Genomic DNA, 20,198 nt, shown 5'->3' on the forward strand with positions numbered 1-20,198 from the left:
TGGGAGTAACTTGTTACAAAACTAATGCATTACACTAACAGATTACTTTTTGCTGTAATGCAGTAGTGTAAGGCATTACTAATCAATTTTCAGTAATATTTTATTCTGTACATGTTCAATAGCGCTTGAGTTACAACACACTTTTTGCCCATAAGTTAACTGCTTGAATGAAAAAAAAAAAAAAAAAAAAAAGTTAGACCAGGAGACCTGAAGGAATCATAAATGCATCAGGACAGTTCTGTTTCCTGTTGGTGTTCAGCCAATGGGTGAAGATGACAGAACACAGTCCATTGTCCACATGGACGTATGCTCATTACTAACCCTAACCCTGCTTTACAGGAGCTAGTTAGCATGATCCCTGTGATCAGCAATGATGAGGTAAGCTAGTGTTTCTACGACTAGTAAGAATTCATGTATAATGTTGAAAAAAATGCAAGCGTTCCTGCTGGGATTCGAACATCGTAGACTGTAGCATTACTTACTGAGCTATCCGTCCTCGTGAATTTCAGGGCACAAATGTATGCATCCCAACGGTCTCCTGTCGCTTGAATTCGGGGGGTTGGGTTCTACTGTGCCATCTATGATGACAGTCTGTATGCAACTCAAAAGTAATACAGGAATCATGTAATGCATTACATTTTGGAGAGAGTAATATTGTAAGGTAAGGAGTTACTTTAAAATAACAGTAACAAGTAATCTGTAATGGATTACAGTTCGGAAGTAACGTGTACAATACTGGTTATATGACACATAGAGCTTTCACTGTCAACTAGGGAAAAAAATGTCACTACATAACATTACAGCAATGTTTCTGAAACTGTGCATGAAGGCTTGCCGGGAAGGGGGGGGGTGCTAATGTGCAATGTTTCTGTTTTTGCAGTTTGTACTTTAATGTTCTCATTGCAGCCACTGATATTGTTAAAATGTTCATCTTTGTTACCAAAATGTGTTTGTTGTTCTAAAAAAACAGTAATTTTAATATCATAGTTGTAAGATATTTGCACATTTCCTATTTTTGTTTGGAAAAATATTGCCTCAAGGCTCAAGGAGCAGTTTTGGTGAGTTTGTGTTGTTTGATAAAAATCTAAGCTATTTTTAATTTGCACAACAAATTCAAGGACAAACAAAAAGTATTATTACAATATTGATGTTTTTTTCAATAAAAGTTATAATTGCACCACTGTTACAATGTCGTGGAGACTTTTCATCCTCCAAAGTGCGGCACCACAGAAAAAGACTGAGAAGTTACTTAGTATACAGGGTGAGTCAGAAAAAACGCTCTTTTCATTTAAAGAAATTGTACCACTGAAATGGAAATGCTTATTTTTCTTTTGATCATACAGTCATATTGATGTGGTTATTGAGCATGTCTGGCGATTGAATCATTGATTTATGGCATAGCATAACAGAGGGAATGTCCATTGTTTATTGTGCACCGAAATATCTGCCAACACAGTTTATGCCACCGTGAATGAAATTGAAATTGTCAACCATGACAGCATGTTTACTGTCTCAACGAAGTCGTCCGGCACGACCTTCAACCTGGCTACCATTCAGATTGATGCAAATCTGTGCTCGTTGTCGCATCTCTAACACAGCTCTTCTCGCCATTCGTGTTCGTCGTAGGGCTTGGATTTCAGCCGTGATGCGATTTCGGAGTTCCTGAAGAGTTTGTGGAACAGTCTGATACACACGGTTTTTAAGATACCCCCACAAGAAAAAATCAAGGGGGGTCAAGTCCAGGGATCTAGGTGGCCACTCTCTCTCCTAACCCATACAGACAACTCGATGAGGAAATAATACCTGCAATCGCTGTGGTCTTGCCATGATGAAAACTCCCTGGGCACTGTCATGTAGGCCTATGTCCTGAGTGTGAAAGCAAAGCCCCGACTCCTGTAATTGTTGTCAATTTCAAGTTTGTTCACTGTGGCATACATTGTGTTGGCAGGTATTTCAGTGCCCAATAAACAATGGACCTTCTCTCTCTTATGCAATGCAATAAATCTATGACTACATCACCAGACATGCTCAATAACCACATCAATATGACTGTATGGTCAAAAGAAAAATCAGTGTTTCCGTTTTAGCAGTACAATTTCTTTAAATGGAAAGAGTGTTTTTTCTGACTCACCCTGTATTTGGTTGAAATAAACATGTTTCTATCATTAGAGGTTGCTTCTATCAAAAGAAGACCGCTATCTCTGTAAAAAGAGAAACATATTTCCATGGAAAGGAGCCATAACCGTCTGCCATAAACACTTTGACACTTGCCTCACCAACCTGTAACTTTAAGTATCAAACCTACAACCTTAGCTGATAAAACAGAAAGCTAATGAAACAGTGTCACTAACCAGCAGGAAACACTTTCCTTGCTTACTTTCCTCGAGGCCCCTGCTAGCAGGTTGGACTGGCTGCCATACATAATTAATAGACGCCACTAGGATTTTTAACATGGATTGAGCTAGAAAATTCTATATCATTAGCAACAACGCGGTAGCATGACTGACTAATTGTCAGAAAATAAATTACAATGGCTGCTTCTATACAGGGAGCAAGCACTAATTAACACTGCATCATTACAGGAGAACAAACCCTGATGAAAATGACAGCTTGTGTGTTTATTATTGCATATACATGACTGATAGGTTTCATCTGCATCTGAATTTATAATGCCGTTGGGAAAATGCAGGTATGATGGCATTTTAGAGGTGGAGAAGGCAGATGAATGACAGTTGGTCACATAATTCAGTAAAATCCAAAGCATGCAAACACACGATTGTAAATTGCTGTTAGGGATCGTTTCCTTGCAAAAGTTGTGTGGCACTCTGCTGACGTGCCATGCAGAATTATGATGCTGAAAAATGCCAAATGCCTCCAGCAATTCATATGATTCCAATGCTGCACGTGACAAGAGCGATAATTTAGATTTTATGACCTGCAGAAAAAACGGCAGTAATACATGCACAGAGGGAGACGGGGATTACGGATCAATAGCAGTGATTACTATGCAGGAATTTCTGGCTTTCACTGCTCAGACTTCAGACCTGAGGACTGGGCTTAGAGCTCAAATATGACGATTCCAACAGGTAGTAAGATGAAAAAAAAAACATCACAAAAAATGTTCACACAATGTTTCCAACTCCTCAGTAAATACAGTTGCTAAAAGATGTCATCGCCTAATTTGCATAATTGTAAATGTGCATGTAATTGTAATGGATGATGTAATGAATGATGAATGAGGATGAGAGGAATAACGTTCTGTTAGAGACAAAAACACCCTAAAAATGAACTATACTCTGTCAGTTCTTTTTTTTATTGTCCCAATTTCAATTCTCCTCATTTATCCAAGCTTGGGGACCGGCTAAAGAGACACTTTGGAGGAGTTACTTAGGTAATTTATTTGTTTAGTTTAGTTTTTATCGTCATTTTCTTCAGTTTGGTTTGCTTTTTAAACTTACAGTCCACTACAACCAGTCAAAGTAAAACATAAACATTTTTAACCACAACATTTTTAACTTTCAGTCTAAATGGACCAAAAAGAGACAACAGAGAAAACTGTCAATGTCAATAGGAGTGATTTATATTCAGTGAAGTAATTTGTTTTAGACAAAGAATGATGTCATGTCAGAGTCTCAAAAAGTCTCCAATAACACCAGAAAAAGCTGATTAATTTGTCACTAGGTGCTTTTTTGATAAAGAGTCTCCAGAGGGGTCTGAAAAATCACTAAATATACCAACAAAGTGGATAAGTTGGAAACACTGTCTTTTACAGCTACAGGAAGACTGTACATTTTGTGTCATTTAGAGTAAAAATGTGTGTGTTTTAGAGTTTAAGCCACTTTTCAGAAGTTGATAAAACTCTCCAAACAAATTTTAAAAGTAGCTAAATGTGTTTCAAGGTGCTTTTAGGGGAAAAAAGTGTTGCTAGTGTAGTCTGAAAAGTTAATAAATCTAGCAACAAAAGTGCTACGTCGGCATCAATAAGTTCACAATAAACAGCTCGGTGGAAATAAAATAAAAACTTACCATCTTTGCCGATCAAGAAGTCCAGGTAGCGGTAGGTGTACGCGACGCCCACTTTGGTCTCCACCTGAGGTCTCTTCAAGGTGGAGTAGATCTTCCCTGGACTGTTCTCCTCCGACACCGGCTTCATCTTACGCAGCCCACAGCCCATGGTTCAACAGACCGGTAGTACCTGTGTATAATGACCTGCCAATGAGACCAGACGTGTCGCTTAGGGTTAAGGTTACAACAGGAGCGTAAGGCCAGAATGTGTGTGTCAGGCTATGTTCAGATAGTAGGTCTTAGTGCACAATTCAGATTTTTTGGTAAAATCCACTTTTTTTGTGTGCTCGTTCATATTACACTTTAAGTATGACTTGAGTATGAACTGAATGCAACCCTGGAGTGACAAAAAAGGTCCTGACGTAATACGTGACCACACAGGCACACACTGTTTACGGAAGTAAGGCTGTTTCTCAATACCAAGAGCGCAGAGTACAGTCTTGTGAACTCAGCAAGTACAGTCTTAGTAAGAATGGTCTCAGAGAACGGACTTCCTAAGAATGCAAGTCTATCTGTAATTGAACAGCTGCGTACGTGTGAACTTTCCTCCCTGTCTCTGCTGTATTTACACCATCTGCTCCCGAAAGTATTTCCCTCAAATCACCTCAATGTCACTCAATTTGATTTCAATACATTTGTACTGGTATTTACAAGTCATTTATACATTCTGTATATTTTTCAAAACTGTAATACATTTCATCGGTTCAGCCGGGCACAGCCGACCGGGTCCCGCCTGAACTGGTGGACTCACAACCACCCGGGGGCTCACAGCCAGGCTGGCCTGAACTGCATCTTGGGAATTATTTCCCAGCCAAGTCTACACAAGTCACCAACCGGTGCATCCTTGGTTTAAGCTGGCTGACAAGAACAACATCCTGGTATTTCATGCGTTCTTGGTTTATGCGGACTTGCACTTGGAACAGTACTTGGGCCGCGACTGATGACATTTGGCGAGAATGGAAGAACAGAGAAGAAAGCGTAGTGAGAAATGGCCTAAGTATGTTTTTCCTGCTGCCTCTCCTCCTGGGATGCAGAATTGTGACATTTGTCGCATTTCAATGACATAAAGGTCGGATAAATGCGACCTGGCCATTCAGACTCAAGTTGTATTGCAAAATATCGAATGCATATTGGATTTAGGACCACATGTAGAGGTGGCCTGGAGCGGATTTGAAAAAATCTGATTTGTGCTGTTCAAACTGTCTTTAACAGATCGGATACAGGTCACATATGGTCAAAAACTCGGATTTGGTACACACTTGTCTGCAGTCTGAACGTAGCCTCAGTCTTCACTGACAGGTAACATCTTATAGATCCTGTGTTTAGCAAGTAGTTAGAACATTACCTAAACACTCTCAGTCCACCTGTGTCTAATGGAACCCTAATCCTGATGTTAATGTGTATTTGAGGAGTTGAAAACTAGACATCCCTTTCAGAGCATTGAATAAAAACCAATACATAATGTACAAGGAAATAGCTTTGAAATATTTTGACTTGTGAGAACCCACTGTCTGCATCCACTGCAGCTGGATTTCTCCTGATGCTAACTGTAGAATGTATTCAGTTCTAATGCAGGTCCATTTGTGTTTTGATGTGTTGAAGCTCTACTGCAGATGGATGTTACAGTAGCACTGCAAATACAAAGAACTGAGATGAACTGATAAAAAAAAAATACTGTAACTAGATAATTAAAAAAAAAAAAAAATGCAGATCTGATGCCTCAATGCCAAGTGTGACATCATTCAAACACTTTTCAGTGGTCTGATAATGGATTTAATAACATGCAAAAGCACCTGTAAATGGATACTTCAAATGTTAAAGGATTTGGAGGGTTGGATCACATACAGGTGTTATGTGCTTTGTCTGTGGGTTAAGACGTAGTTACCCCAGTGACTTAAAGTATAAGTGGCATTCTAGGCCATTTTCACACCTGAAAGCCTGAGACATTGGTTCAGCATCACCTCCTAAACCAAGGTCTTACTCCACGACTACACATGCAGTTCCACAGCTTGTTTTTCTCTCTGCCACTTCTTTTTCTTCTCTGTTTGTTTAATGGCCAATGAACAAAACCACCCAAAAGAAATACCATCCAAAAACATCCAATGGACCAACAAACCAAGGTCCAAAAAACCAAACCAATCTCAGTTTACATCAATCTTAAAAGTTCAAAAGTCTCAACCAAGTTAGGTATTAAAGCCCCTACAATGTTGCTTTACTTTACTTTTGAGTTGTATGAACAACAGCGATATATAATGTTTTATGATGCCATACTCTTTCATTAACCCTCAAAGATCCACAACTATTTTTGTCATTAATCAGGAATTTTGCTATATTTATTCTACCGATCATGTAGATGTTCATAAAAGCTCAGAGTAAATTCAAAGGTTATTCGATCAAATCAGGAAAAATGAGGAAAAAGTCACTTTTTCAACCAAATATATCAATAACTGAACATAAAAACAAGTATCTGCATCCACTGTCACTACAGAGCCTCTGAACGTCCAAATGAGTCATATCTGATGACCATGAAAAGATGATTAACTGCACTTAAGTTTTATACAAATAATATACATGTATTGATAGGATTAGCAGAGGTATTAGACATTTTACATCAGTAGATGGTTTTGGTCGGTGGTGGATATTTGGATCTTTAGCCCTTTATTGGGCAAGTGACTATTTTTGGTGATTTCCACACACAGCAACAAATACAGTGAGGACAGTGAGTCAACAATCTCAGGTCCAGTGTTGTCTACACCAGGGGTCCCCAACCCCTGGTCCCCAGACCGGTACCGGTCTGTGGATCATTTAGTACTGGGCCGCAAAGGGAAAAAATAGTGGTTAATATTAAAGCAATTTTTTCCATTAGTCTTGCGGAGATTTTATTTTGAAAAGCGACCACTTCCACCCTGGCCTCACAGCTGCTCTTGACTCTGGTGTGCCATTTCATGAATCAGTAGTAACACAAGCTAAAGAAATGAGCCAAAAACAAAATTCACTGGAGAACTTTTTTGGGAAGAAACGAGGAGACGATGAGGCTACAGAGGGGTCACAGACTGCCTGCAAACAGAAAGCTGCATTTAGAAGGAAACATCAGGATTCCTGCGTAAGTTACAGTTTCATCGCAACAGGTGACACGCAAGCGCCTCAAAACTGCTCCAGCACATCAATTCATGTTTGAGACAACTGCAAACCTCTGTCTCTGTGCATTCTGGATTAAAGTCAAAGCAGAATATGCAGACATCGCCACAAAAGCCCTGAAAGTCTTTTCGTTTCCAACCTCATATCTTTGTGTGGCTGGGTTTTCTGCGACGACAGTTATCAAGACAAGAATCCAGAGTAGACTGGATATACGGAACACAATTGGAGTGTGTGTCTCTCATCAACCCCAGATGGGACCGTCTAGTTGCAGGGAAACAAGTCCAGGGTTCCACTGGTTCTGCATTAGGGGGAGTTGATATTCTACTGTAGAATCATTGGAATGGCCTGATATACAGTGTAAGTGTTTCAGATCACGTGCTCTGAACTGACAAAGGTTTTTATTTTTGGAACCCCCACACCTTTACCCGGTCCGCAGAAAATTTTCATGGATGAAACTGGTCCATAGTACAAAAAAGGCTGGGGACCACTGGTCTACAGGGTCTGTAAGGTCCACCTCTGCATGAACAGTGAGTGTACCTGCTTTGTTAGGTACCATGAAGTAATGGTACTAATGCAAGGAATGATGTTCAAAGGGATCATGTGGATATGGACAGGTGTCTGGATCAGCACTTATGTTGTTGTAATGCTCTAAAAGTGATGTTCTAATGTTCTAAAATACATATTCATTTTATCCTATATGTGTTTTTCTTGCATTTTTAAAATTTACTTCTTTACTTTTTTTTTATTTATATTTTTTTGCCACTTATGGGTAAGGAACCAAATATGGTAACTTCATGGACCTTGATTTTCTACATAACAATAAAAAAAAAAAAAAAAAATTGGAAAAATTTCACAAAAGTAATAAAGTCTTGTTAGGTCCTCCAATAACACACTAAAGTTGAAATTTAGAATTTCAGAGTATTTCTGAGTGCCCTGCAAAGGGTTAAGCAATATCTTGTTAATTATAAATAAACACAGAACTACAGCAATGGAAAAATAAAGGAAAAGTATCCCATAATTGGACTAGAGACAATGTTTTTAGTTGATGGCCTGTGGGTTAATACTGATGAAGTACTATACAAACTCAGACAAGTACCCTCATAAATAGAAACACAAAAATTCATGCACTTGGGTATCTGTGATTCCTCGGGGATTTCAGACAGAAAACCAATAAAGAGGAACATGGCAGATAAGGCCGTAAATAAATAAATAAGCAGGACTAAATGAGCTTGATTTTTCACGGGTCTCCTATCCCTCGCTCCCAGGGAGACTGAAATAACGGAGACAACCGTGGAGGACGAGGACGCCTTAAAGAGCCTTCGCCGGACGCCACCTCACCCTAAATGGCTTGTGACAGCTTCACTGCCTCTCTCCGGTGACTGCATCTGGGAGCAGGTGACATCCTATTGTGTGCCGCTGATTAAACTCAAGCAGCGTTGGATGGATGGGCAGTGGGTTGGATGGATAGTGGTGGTACCCTGCGCTACCCTCCCCCTTCCCCTGATGAGTAACCCTCTCCATTATGCTGCAGTCTAATTACAAACCTGCATGGGCCCGTGGCCGGAGCCTGCAAATACGAGCCAACCGTGGCTTCAGAGACGACAGGACAGGAAGTATGGAAGGGTGGGGGGCTCGGGCGGGTGGATGTAGGAAGGAGTGGGAGGCGAAATAGGAAACGAGCAGATGGGGGGCTCTGTTAATGAGGTGAGCGGCAAGAATGGAAAAGGTGAGAATCAATCAAGGGAGAAAGAGGAAATGGGGGCGTCTGGGGTTGGAGATTGTTCATGGCAGGGGTGGAGGGGCGGGGTTGGGGGTGCAGCGGGTAATGCATGGCAAGTAGAGTCTTGAGAGAAAAGAGTGTGCAATTAGAGTCTATTGAATAGAAAAGGGGTGATCAACACACAACGAGAGAGAAAGAATGAGAGATGAAGCAGAAGATTCATTATGGCTGTCATGAAAGCCAGTGTTTCCAGTGGCACTTACATGGAAGTCTTTGTTGGGGTTTATGAATCTCAATGTGCATCACAATCATATCTGTGCTCTGCTCATAACAGCTCCGTGAAATGGACTGCATGCAGGATGACGGCCGATTTGTGTTAACTTTGAGCTCTGCAAATGATTTTTGTCCAGGTTTGCAAGAAGCGTTGTGTCTTTCCCTTTCAGCACATCCAGAGGAGGCCTGATGTCTTGCTTCTCTTTTCAAGTATAAAAGAAGCCAAACATAAGTGGCAGAAACCGGGATAGTCAAACTCCCTGACAGCACTGCTTCAGCCCCCCCCCCCCTTAAACTGTCACTCAGGACAGGACTGTGCTGTGGTTCATGATGCGGCGTCAAAAATTACTCTGCCATCAAAGAAAATGGTGAATTTTCAGAATTGTGGATTTCCACTGTTGCCAACAGTTACTTGTAAATAGCTTTTATCATTTCTCCCCCTAGAGGAGGAACAACAAGAGGGGAAGAGAGGCTCTGTCATGTCGTCTACAGGAGACAGAGAAGAGGTAGTCAGAACAATAGGAGAGGGGGGGCTACGAGGGAGGGGGGTGGAAGGAAAACAAAGTGGAGGGACTTGTATTTGCATAGCTCCCTGAGACCAGAGGAGGTGTGCGGGAGTATTTTTAGAGCTGAACTGACAGAGGAAGTGTGAGATGTTTATGATTTTTAGAGTCAGTGTTTTTTTTTTTCTCCTCTGAGGCGTGAGCTTTGGGCAGTTCCAACCCTTTGTGCCTCATATTCTGGCTTTCAGAGATTGACAGACGGGGGAGTTGGGGTTGCTTGACAGGATGGGCAAACGGTCGGTAGCCTCAGAAAAACAGGAAGACTGCCATTGATTTCCCTTTTGCTGAATTAGCAACGATCCCCCCTACCATTTTGTTCCATCTTTTGTCTCTAGCTAATGGCATTTTGAGGTTTTATTTGATAAGAGCTTTTATTCGATAAGACTCTGCTCTCGTATGCTGAAATTGAGGTTTAGGTGCTTTGTTGTAGTTGGGATGCACTTAACTTTGGCTCCTACAACTGAAAACATCCAACAGCACTTTGTCTCAGACTGACAACATCAGGAAGGTGCAGGACCTTTCAGATGTACTTACTCACTGTCAGTCAACAGCATGTCAGACTAAGATCTGCTTTGTTTTCCATACTCTCATTGAAGGCCATTGTCTGTTGCTTCTCCAATGATCTGGCACATTATTGCACCTACAATAATAGATTTGTGTGCAATTTTGTACAAATGAGCACAAAGAAAACTCAACCCTTCAACAGGAAATCCTGCCTCCTCACACCTGTTGAATGTTAGTTTTGTCTTGTGGCTTTTAATTCAGATCTGTATGAAGTTTGGAAGGTTATGGGAGGTGATCTTCAAGTTCCATTTCCTAATTTGCGCACACAAATGGGTCATTGACACCAACAATTTAGTTTCAAGTGATCCTAACATGTCATGAGTTGAAATTACTTGCTGTGTTTCCACATAACTGCCAAGCCACTTTTAAGTGCACTGTTGAAATGTTACAAAAAAGAAAATAAATTGCAAATTAGATGCATTTTTGTCCAGCTAGCATGGTTATAATGCTACATACGATAGTCAGAAGGTGAGTGGGCAACCTGTGATATGTTTTATGTTGATATTCCATCTGAATTGTCTGTGCTGGGAGTAATAATCCAATAATGAAATGACAGGTTATGTGAATATCCAGGGTTGAATTCAACCTTTATTCAAGTTTTTTTTTTTTTTTTTGCCATTTTCATCAGGTTTTCTTTACCACAATAACTCAAAATGCATATGTAAATGCTGTTACTGTTGTTTTTTGTAATCATGCCCCAAAAAACTGTCTATTATTATTATTATTATTGGATAGAAGAATTGCAAATTCTGAGGCTAGTAGTTCGCTTCTTGCAACCATAAATGACCTTATCTGGGCAAAGGCTGCAAAACAACGGGAGTCCAAGGCATCAGAGTTGAAGTAATGCTAATGCTATTTTACTGACACTGTAAGACTGTTAGCTTCATCAAGAAGTGTGAAACAGTCATTTTACAGTGTTGATGGTGGGACCTATTAACTACAACTACATTGGAGCTGTCAGGAAAAATATATTTTATCACAAAAAAAAAAAAAAAAAACCTTAGGTGAATTGAAAGGCACTACCAAATAAAATGTATTATTATTATTATTATTATTAAATCTTATATTAGACCCAAAATCCGACAGAAAAAATTAAAGATGAACTAAACAATCACTTAGACTTTCTTTATGTGATCCTTCATTGGACTGCACTGCTAGCCCCACATAGCAACATGTCCATCAGTAGTTAATGCATAAGACAAGTCAACTATCTGAAAGCAGGAGCTACTAATTTCATTTACCTATTAACTGAATATGCAATTTATTAGGATGCCCCATTTGTTCAGCAGTAACTATTGTCCAATCTGTGATTTTTGCTTGGTATAGTTTGTTTAATATAGTTTGTTTATCAGACAAAAAAAACAAAGAGCTAAAAAAAAATAAAAGTAAAAAAAAAAATAACAGTTATGTAGACCCCAAGACACTGAATAATGGATGATAATTCTTTGCCTGTGTGTCACCACAAATGACAGCCTTTATATTTCTCACCTTCATTTGATTCATTGTTAATATGAAAGAATCGACTAGGGGAGCAATAAATTTAATCTAACAAGGATGTAATAGTTTCTGACTTTTTTGGCACCTACAGCATTCTGGGAAATGATTGAACAAAACCCATCTGCAGTTACCGACATCACAGCATCAGCAACAAGATGCAAATGCACTGAATGATTTTCCTTAATGCTGTGTGACTGAAATATTCCCCATCTTACAAGACCATGTTACAAGGCTTTGATAGCAACGTTGTTGAGATCAAACCCAGCAGCACTGGAAGCTTCAGAGTGGATTAATGGAGGAAGACATTAATTAGGACACTGTGTTCTTGTGTTCATCTTCATGTAGTCTCCCTTTTAAGCTTTCTCCCTTCTCTCTAGCTGCCTTTCAAGCTTTATCTCTCTTACCCTCTTTGCCTTTTTTCTGACTTATAATATTTCTAATCTGACATGTAAAGTAGCACACAGAAACAGTGTGTGGTAGTTGATACTGTGGGTCCACTACGGTCCAGGACTCTGTAGAAGACACAGTGGTTTGTGAGATCACGTAACTGCAGAGAAGAGACTGACCTTTCAGTTATCAAAGAGCAACACTATTGGTTTGTTGTCCAAATTCCTAAAATGATATACAGGGTGGGGAAGCAAAATTTACAATATTTTGAGGCAGGGATTGAAAGACAGTGTATGACCAATTAGTTTATTGAAAGTCATGAGAATTTATTTGCCACAAGAAAATTTACATAACAGAAAATGTTTTTATTCTATGTGTCCTCCTTCTTTCTCAATAACTGCCTTCACACGCTTCCTGAAATTTGCACAAGTGTTCCTCAAATGTTCGGGTGACAACTTCTCCCATTCTTCTTTAATAGTATCTTCCAGACTTTCTTGTAATAGTTTTGCTCATAGTCATTCTCTTCTTTCCATTATAAACAGTCTTTATGGACACTCCAACTATTTTTGAAATCTCCTTTGGTGTGACGAGTGCATTCAACAAATCACACACTCTTTGACGTTTACTTTCCTGATTACTCATATGGGCAAAAGTTTCTGAAAAGGTATGGATAATAGTGTTAGGTATGATTATGACATCAATATATGTTTGGTTTCAAAACAATTGATGTAGTGCCTGCTGAGAAAAAACAACTAAATGTTCATTGTAAATTTTGCTTCCCCACCCTGTACAGGGTGAGTCAGAAAAAACGCTCTTTTCATTTAAAGAAATTGTACCACTGAAATGGAAATGCTTATTTTTCTTTTGATTATACAGTCATATTGATGTGGTTATTGAGCATGTCTGGCGATTGAATCATTGATTTATGGCATAGCATAACAGAGGGAATGTCCATTGTTTATTGTGCACCGAAATATCTGCCAACACAGTTTATGCCACCGTGAATGAAATTGAAATTGTCAACCATTACAGCATGTTTACTCACCATCAAAATGTTTTGTCTCAACGAAGTCGTCCGGCACGACCTTCAACCTGGCTACCATTCAGATTGATGCAAATCTGTGCTCGTTGTCGCATCTCTAACACAGCTCTTCGCGCCATTCGTGTTCGTCGTAGGGCTTGGATTTCAGCCGTGATGCGATTTCGGAGTTCCTGAAGAGTTTGTGGAACAGTCTGATACACACGGTTTTTAAGATACCCCCACAAGAAAAAGGGAAGCGGTCTTGAAACTGCCGGATGGTTTCTTGGACGCTACCAGTTTCGCAGAATTTTGTCACCATGAAAGCTCTCTGCACATCCGTAAACTGTGGTCTTGCCATGATGAAAACTCCCTGGGCACTGTCATGTAGGCCTATGTCCTGAGTGTGAAAGCAAAGCCCCGACTCCTGTAATTGTTGTCAATTTCAAGTTTGTTCACTGTGGTATACATTGTGTTGGCAGGTATTTCAGTGCCCAATAAACAATGGACCTTCTCTCTCTTATGCAATGCAATAAATCTATGACTACATCACCAGACATGCTCAATAACCACATCAATATGACTGTATGGTCAAAAGAAAAATCAGTGTTTCCGTTTTAGCAGTACAATTTCTTTAAATGGAAAGAGCGTTTTTTCTGACTCACCCTGTATATGTGCGCTTTCGTGACCCAACATGACCTGGGAATGTATGGAAGAGGGAGCACAAGGTTGGAAGAGATCATCTATGACCTCTGTTTTAGATATACTGGCTTTATATTTGGAAGGAGGATGAATCAGTAAAACCTTAAAACATGCCATTTAACATTTAAAAGAGTAACGGAAAAGGAAGAGGGACATATGTATATTTAATTATATTTTAGGGAGAGGGGGTGGGATTAAATAAGTTGAATGAATGAATGAATGGTGTATTTTTGGTTTACATAGTAATCACTGCACACAGTACAACCACAATAAACACAAAAACCAAAAAAAGGAATAGGCCAGAAGCAGAAGCCTATTTTTTGCCTATCCTTTTCACCTGACACACCACTTACATTAATCTAAATGCGTACATCATCTAGCATTGTCATTATAACAAAAGAATCAATAACAAAACAAAAACACATCTACCATCTCCACTTAATATTCCTGAATGATTTTATACTTAGGGCAAATGGAACTATTGTGCTATTCTTCTGTCATGGATTGTTATGATTATTGATATTTGTATTATTACGCATCTTTTCCTTGTTCGCATATATGTTAAATTTCATTGCATGTTCAGAATAAATCACAAAATCAAAACATTTCTATCCAGTTTCTTGCTAAATAACAGTTAATGTTGGTCCCAAGCAACTAAGCTACAACAAAAGCTGCCAATAGAAGCTCTTTATATTTTGGCGTATGTTTCAAAAGGAATGCGTCGAGTAGTCACAATATGACTGAGCAGAGGAGGAAATGAGTTGTGTGGGACTGGGTTGTAAAACTAGTGCTTGTTCTAATCTTGAGAAACTGACACATTGTGGGAATTCCCTATAACTCCTGCTGAACACAGTTCTGTCCACACAAGCTCTTCACAAAGACAAGCAACCTGAGATGGATGGAAGTCAGATTTAACACATAAACATCAAGTTAGATAGATAGATAGATAGATAGATAGATAGATAGATAGATAGATAGATAGATAGATAGATAGATAGATAGATAGATAGATAGATAGATAGATAGATAGATAGATAGATAGATAGATAGATAGATAGATAGATAGATTAGTTTCTTCATTTCGATTAAATGATTAATTGAATAGGTGAAAAAAATTGTAAAAATGTGAAACAGACATGTCTGAAAATGACAAACAACTTGTCCTTTATTCCAGAACCAGCTGAAACAAAAACAAAAAGTATCAATCAATCATTCAATCAGATTGTATCTATATAGCTCCAAATCATAACAAAAGTTATCTCATGACACTTTACATATCGAGCCGGTCGAAACCAGACTCTCAAGCTAATTTACAGAAACCCATCAGAATCCTCCAGGAGCAAACACTTGTGACTGGTGACAGTGGTGAGGAAAAACTTCCACATGAGATTATTATTATATTATTACTGAGATTATTCCTTATGAAAGTATGAAAGTAAAAGGATATATAAAAAAAAAATCTCTACATACAAAAAAAAAACAATAACAACAATATAAAAGTATATTTAATAAACAAGTCAAGGGACATCTATAAACAATATGTGCACTGCAGTCTACAACACATTTGGAACCAACTTATTAACAACTTAAGATGGAACTAACAAACAACTGAAGAAAAAAAATATATATATTTTTAATGTTTGTGTTAAAGACTACAAGATGACACTTTACATTTAGAGCTGGTCTAAACCAGACCCTTAGGCCAAGTTTAAAGGAGTAAGTGATGGTTCTAATGTAGAAAAGTGAACATAGAGACATTTTCTGCCTTTTTGTTCTCATCTCTTCTATCTATGCTTCATGTTGTCATGTGCATCACAATAAGCATCCGTGTGAAACACAACAGTGGAACCGATGTTTAGCAGCAAAATTAAGGAAACAATTCTTCAGTTCAAGAAAATTGTGACTGAATATTTGTTAATTGATTCATATCAATTAATCATTTCAGCTCTACTTATTTTAAGCCTAATTTGTGTGAAAGTTTAATGAGACAGTTAACTTATATATAACAAAACAGCAAGTATTGCCTTTATATTTCTAAACCAAAGCCTTTTTAACCTGAGTTGGGATGTGAACTCATCTGGGTAAAACACTAAAAACCTGATATGTAAAAACGCTGGTGCAGAAACATAGACATATACTCATCTATGGTTTGGACAAATATATATTACGTCAACATTTTTCCTCCGGTGACGGGGTTGACTCTCCATCCGTCAGTGTTTTCTGAGCCTGTGTTGATTTTGTTTCTCTCCAGTCTTTCAGCAAACATGTATTTTAATCAACTTATGTTTGCTATCTGATCGGGCCACAGTGAATTCCCTGTGCAGCATGAAATTTGATTAAGGTAATTGGCAAGCTTTGGCTGGTGTAAACCTTAATGTGTACTCGTCTCTACTCAGTATGTAAAGACAAACACCCCCTGACAGCCAGACACAACAAAATACCACAACGTTTTATAATCTGAACATTTAGGGTACATCTAATTGACAGGAAGTTATTTTTACAGTCTTAATTATACTTTACTTTCGTTTAATGCCAAGGAAATGCTTTCAATTTGGATTGGATTTGGGGCATAATTTAAGGATCACATTTACTTATACTAAATTAAATATTAGTACTCAAATCTATTGGGAGACTGATCCAAATTTTTTCATGTATTTTTATGGTTATGGTGCATTTAATCCTCATATTATCCTTGGGGTCAATTTGACCCCATTCAATGTTTATCATTCAAAAAATAATAGTTGACTTTTCTTTTTTTTTGCTTCATATTTCATCTGATTAAGCATAACATTATCATGATGATATTTTTTCGATGTGCTGAATACGTATTGCACAATTTGACCCCAAGCTGTTTTATCTGTGTAAAACTTGTCTGTGTGTGTGACCTAACATCCCCACACCTGCAAGTGCAGAGTCAATACTTTTGAGTTGATACATAACAGGACGGTGGGGAAAACAACTATTCCCATGAGAACTTTGGTACTTCTGGTGGTGTGGGCATACGGGAAACAACTGGACTTGTGAAGTCCTGCCAAAATGAGAACGCCAATGTGGGCTTGGAGTTGATCACATCCAAGTCTGTCCAACTACACATGCCTCTCCTCTAAAATTTTCATCTCAAGTACAATATTTTTAATTGATGGTTATATGAAGAGCTCGAATAATGAGTTTATGTCTTCAGCATGGCTGACTGTGCGTCTGGTGGGACACACTTAGCAGCAGATAACAAAAGAGGAGGGGTGAGTAAGACTTCATAGTGACTAACCACAAATGTTATAAAAAAAAAAAGGAGATAAAAATAATTAAATAAATATGTTTATGAGAGGAAAGAGGGGTCACCAACATCAATCAGTATAGAGTTCATTCTGTGCCAGTCATGAATGTGTACCCCAAATTCTAAGCACAGCAGTCTCCTTTGCACTGACTTCTTGTGGAAAGTTAAAGTGTTTTTTACTATCGTGTTTTTACTACTGTTTGTTTTTTGTTTTGTTTATTTATTTATTTTTTTTAGTTTGTGGATACTGCTGGAACATATAAATTTCCCAGTGGGATGAATAATCAATCAATCAATCAATCAATCAATCAATCTATCTATCTATCTATCTATCTATCTATCTATCTATCTATCTATCTATCTATCTATCTATCTATCTATCTATCTATCTATCTATCTATCTATCTATCTATCTAGAAAAGATTTGGATGAAATATTTTCAAGATACACTAACTCTAAAACTGAAAGTTTGACCTGATGGTAGCGCTACAGAAAAGGTCATATCATCACCAAAACCAACAGGGTTCATTCTCTTGTGGTCAATAATGTTGTCAGTAAATTTGAGAAGATTTGTATGAAAACTTGTCAAGATATATTAGTTCTAATTTAAAAGTTTGGCCTGATGGTGGCACTAGAGGACAGGTCAACGCACTGATTGGTTTAATTATCAAGGGGTTATTTATGTATTCCACAAATAAACAAAGTGCTTGACACAAAAACTTGGTCAACAATTTTATGTAAATTATTTTCAGGAGGCAAATATCCCTGGGGTCAGATTGACCCCAAGGGTAAAATGTGTTAGTAATATCTGAGGATAATAGGAGGGTGAAGTTGCACAAACAGTGCAGTAACAGATTTAAGAGAAACCCCAGCTCTGCATATCATTAGCCTCATAGCATAATTACCTAAGTCATACATTATACTGACAAAAGTATTGGGACATGTTGAATTTCTTTTCTAACAGGGGTCTGGGATACAAAACAATAATGACAAATGTCATAAGATAGTTTTATATTGGGATAAATATCATATTGATGTTTATATCTCAAACCAGCATGAACAGGACATCTTATGAGCTGTAGCGATGATGTGTCCCAATATTTATGTGCATATAGTTTATAAGCAACAATATTTCCCTAAATTTCCTTATAAGGTAGGGTAGGAGATCCTAGAAAAATGACTCGAGCAAGCTACATTTTGAAAATACACAATTCAAAAGTCCAAACCCCTTTCTTCAGACTTCCCCTCGAAGCCACACCTCCATCGCATTGATTGTACTCACAGAGGGGGGAGGAACAAATGGCAGTTGAGTTTGATTGACATATCACCATTCAATCATTTTGATGGGCCGGTTAAAATGATTGGATGGTGTTTTTTCAGTCCTGTCCGTTCCACAGGTGACTAAAATTTTTTATTTTTGTGTTAGAGCATTTAATTAATTGGTTGCAATTGAGGTATGAAGGAGATTTTAAGCAATATAGTAAAAAATGCTCCAGGAAAACATTTGCTACCCCACCTTTAAAGTAAAGTGAGATGTGAAGAAAGTGTGTTGTTAGTTGTGGTAGAAAATGTATTATTTACTGTCAGAGCATGAAAAATATTTTTGAAATTCAGAGGCAGAACAATTAAAATCATAGTCATAGATTTAAAAAAAAAAATCAATGTTGAGAAAAATTAAGCAAAAACCATCTCTGGGGCATTTTGTAAGCAAAGATAACAATTTAAACCAAACTAATTGATGCAATGATATTTATCCCAATATAAAACTATATTATGACATTTGTCATTATTGTTTTGTATCCCAGACCCCTGTTAGAAAAGAAACACCTGAATTCAACGTGTACCAATACTTACGTCCATATAGTGTATTGAGGTTAAGGATTTGGCTCCCTTATTGGCAGTAAATATGACTGAATGGTGTGTTAGCAGAGATAAACAGGTGAGTTTTGCAGTTTTCATGTCAGTACTGTCATCTCGATAGGAGTTTCCACCATAAACCTCACATCTTCTCCCGCTGAAATGCCTGGTTACAAGATCTCAAGCACAGATTACGCTCCTCTTCCCCCAGCGAGGTGACAGCAATTGCGCTTTTGAAGATAGTAAGTTATTCAAGCCCCTGGCATTGCCCTAGACCTGAGATAGCATATTAGGATGAATCCTGTGGGTGAAGACAGAAACCACAGAGCCAACATTCACACCGTTTTGTTCTCGCTCTGACACGACTCCCCCAAAATAGAGACAGAAAAACCTCTCCCTTGATATTTCTATAAGGAGAATTGACTCTTGCTGTAATGAGTGGTCAAGAAAATTGCTGTGGTATTGATTGGGTAATGTTCAACACGGACATGTCGATAGTATGTCTGAAAACTAAGAACTTGACTTAGGCTGGCTTTAATAAAGAATGACCTGCCTGGAGCAAGTTCACAGAAAGCAATGAGTCACTCTCGGGAAATCTTTGCGAACCTCTCGGAGAAAAATAGCAAGGGGTGAACCAAAAGAATTTTCTCTGTTAAACCGAGCATCTTTCACTCCCTCTTTCATGTCGCTGTGTGGCTCTAGCTCGAAAACAACCGACGCAGTGTTTGTGCAGGTTGGGCTGAGATAATGTTTTTTGCTTTCCACTTGTGAGAACTGTACAAATCCCAGCGTGGATAGATTATGCAGAACAAATCAAACTCATGACTGTCAAAACATGCAAAGAAGTGGATGGGAAGAGGGATGGGGGGGGGGGGGCAGGACACGGGGGGTTGGACCTACACATGGTGAGAAAGTGGGGGGTAAAAGAGGGAGGACGTCCTACAAAGGAAGACAGGTGGGAGATGGGGGTACAAGCGAAGCAAAAACAGAGAAGAAAGAGGGAGCTGATGAAAAAACAGAGACAAGCTGAGAAAGATTGGTACCTATTATTGTCAGGAGAAGGGAATACTCATAGAGGGGTTGGTTCCCATGGCAATAGTGTTCACCATGAGTGTGTGTGGACTGTATTCGGGCCTTGAG

General features: G+C 38.6%; 1 protein-coding gene across 2 annotated transcripts in view; it reads right to left on the reverse strand.

Annotated features, from left to right (window-relative positions):
• Nucleotides 1-20,198, reverse strand: part of rftn1b (raftlin, lipid raft linker 1b) — a 272,217-nt gene that overhangs the window by 242,418 nt on the left and 9,601 nt on the right. For both annotated transcript variants that reach the window (XM_030158789.1, XM_030158788.1), the window contains exon 2: nucleotides 4,027-4,209. In XM_030158789.1, coding sequence (XP_030014649.1) covers nucleotides 4,027-4,174 — 148 coding nt within the window. In that variant the 5' untranslated portion in view covers nucleotides 4,175-4,209. The remainder of the gene's footprint in view (nucleotides 1-4,026; nucleotides 4,210-20,198) is intronic.

The sequence above is a fragment of the Sphaeramia orbicularis genome, chromosome 16 (assembly GCF_902148855.1).
Source record: "Sphaeramia orbicularis chromosome 16, fSphaOr1.1, whole genome shotgun sequence".
In the NCBI taxonomy this organism is placed as follows: domain Eukaryota; kingdom Metazoa; phylum Chordata; class Actinopteri; order Kurtiformes; family Apogonidae; genus Sphaeramia; species Sphaeramia orbicularis.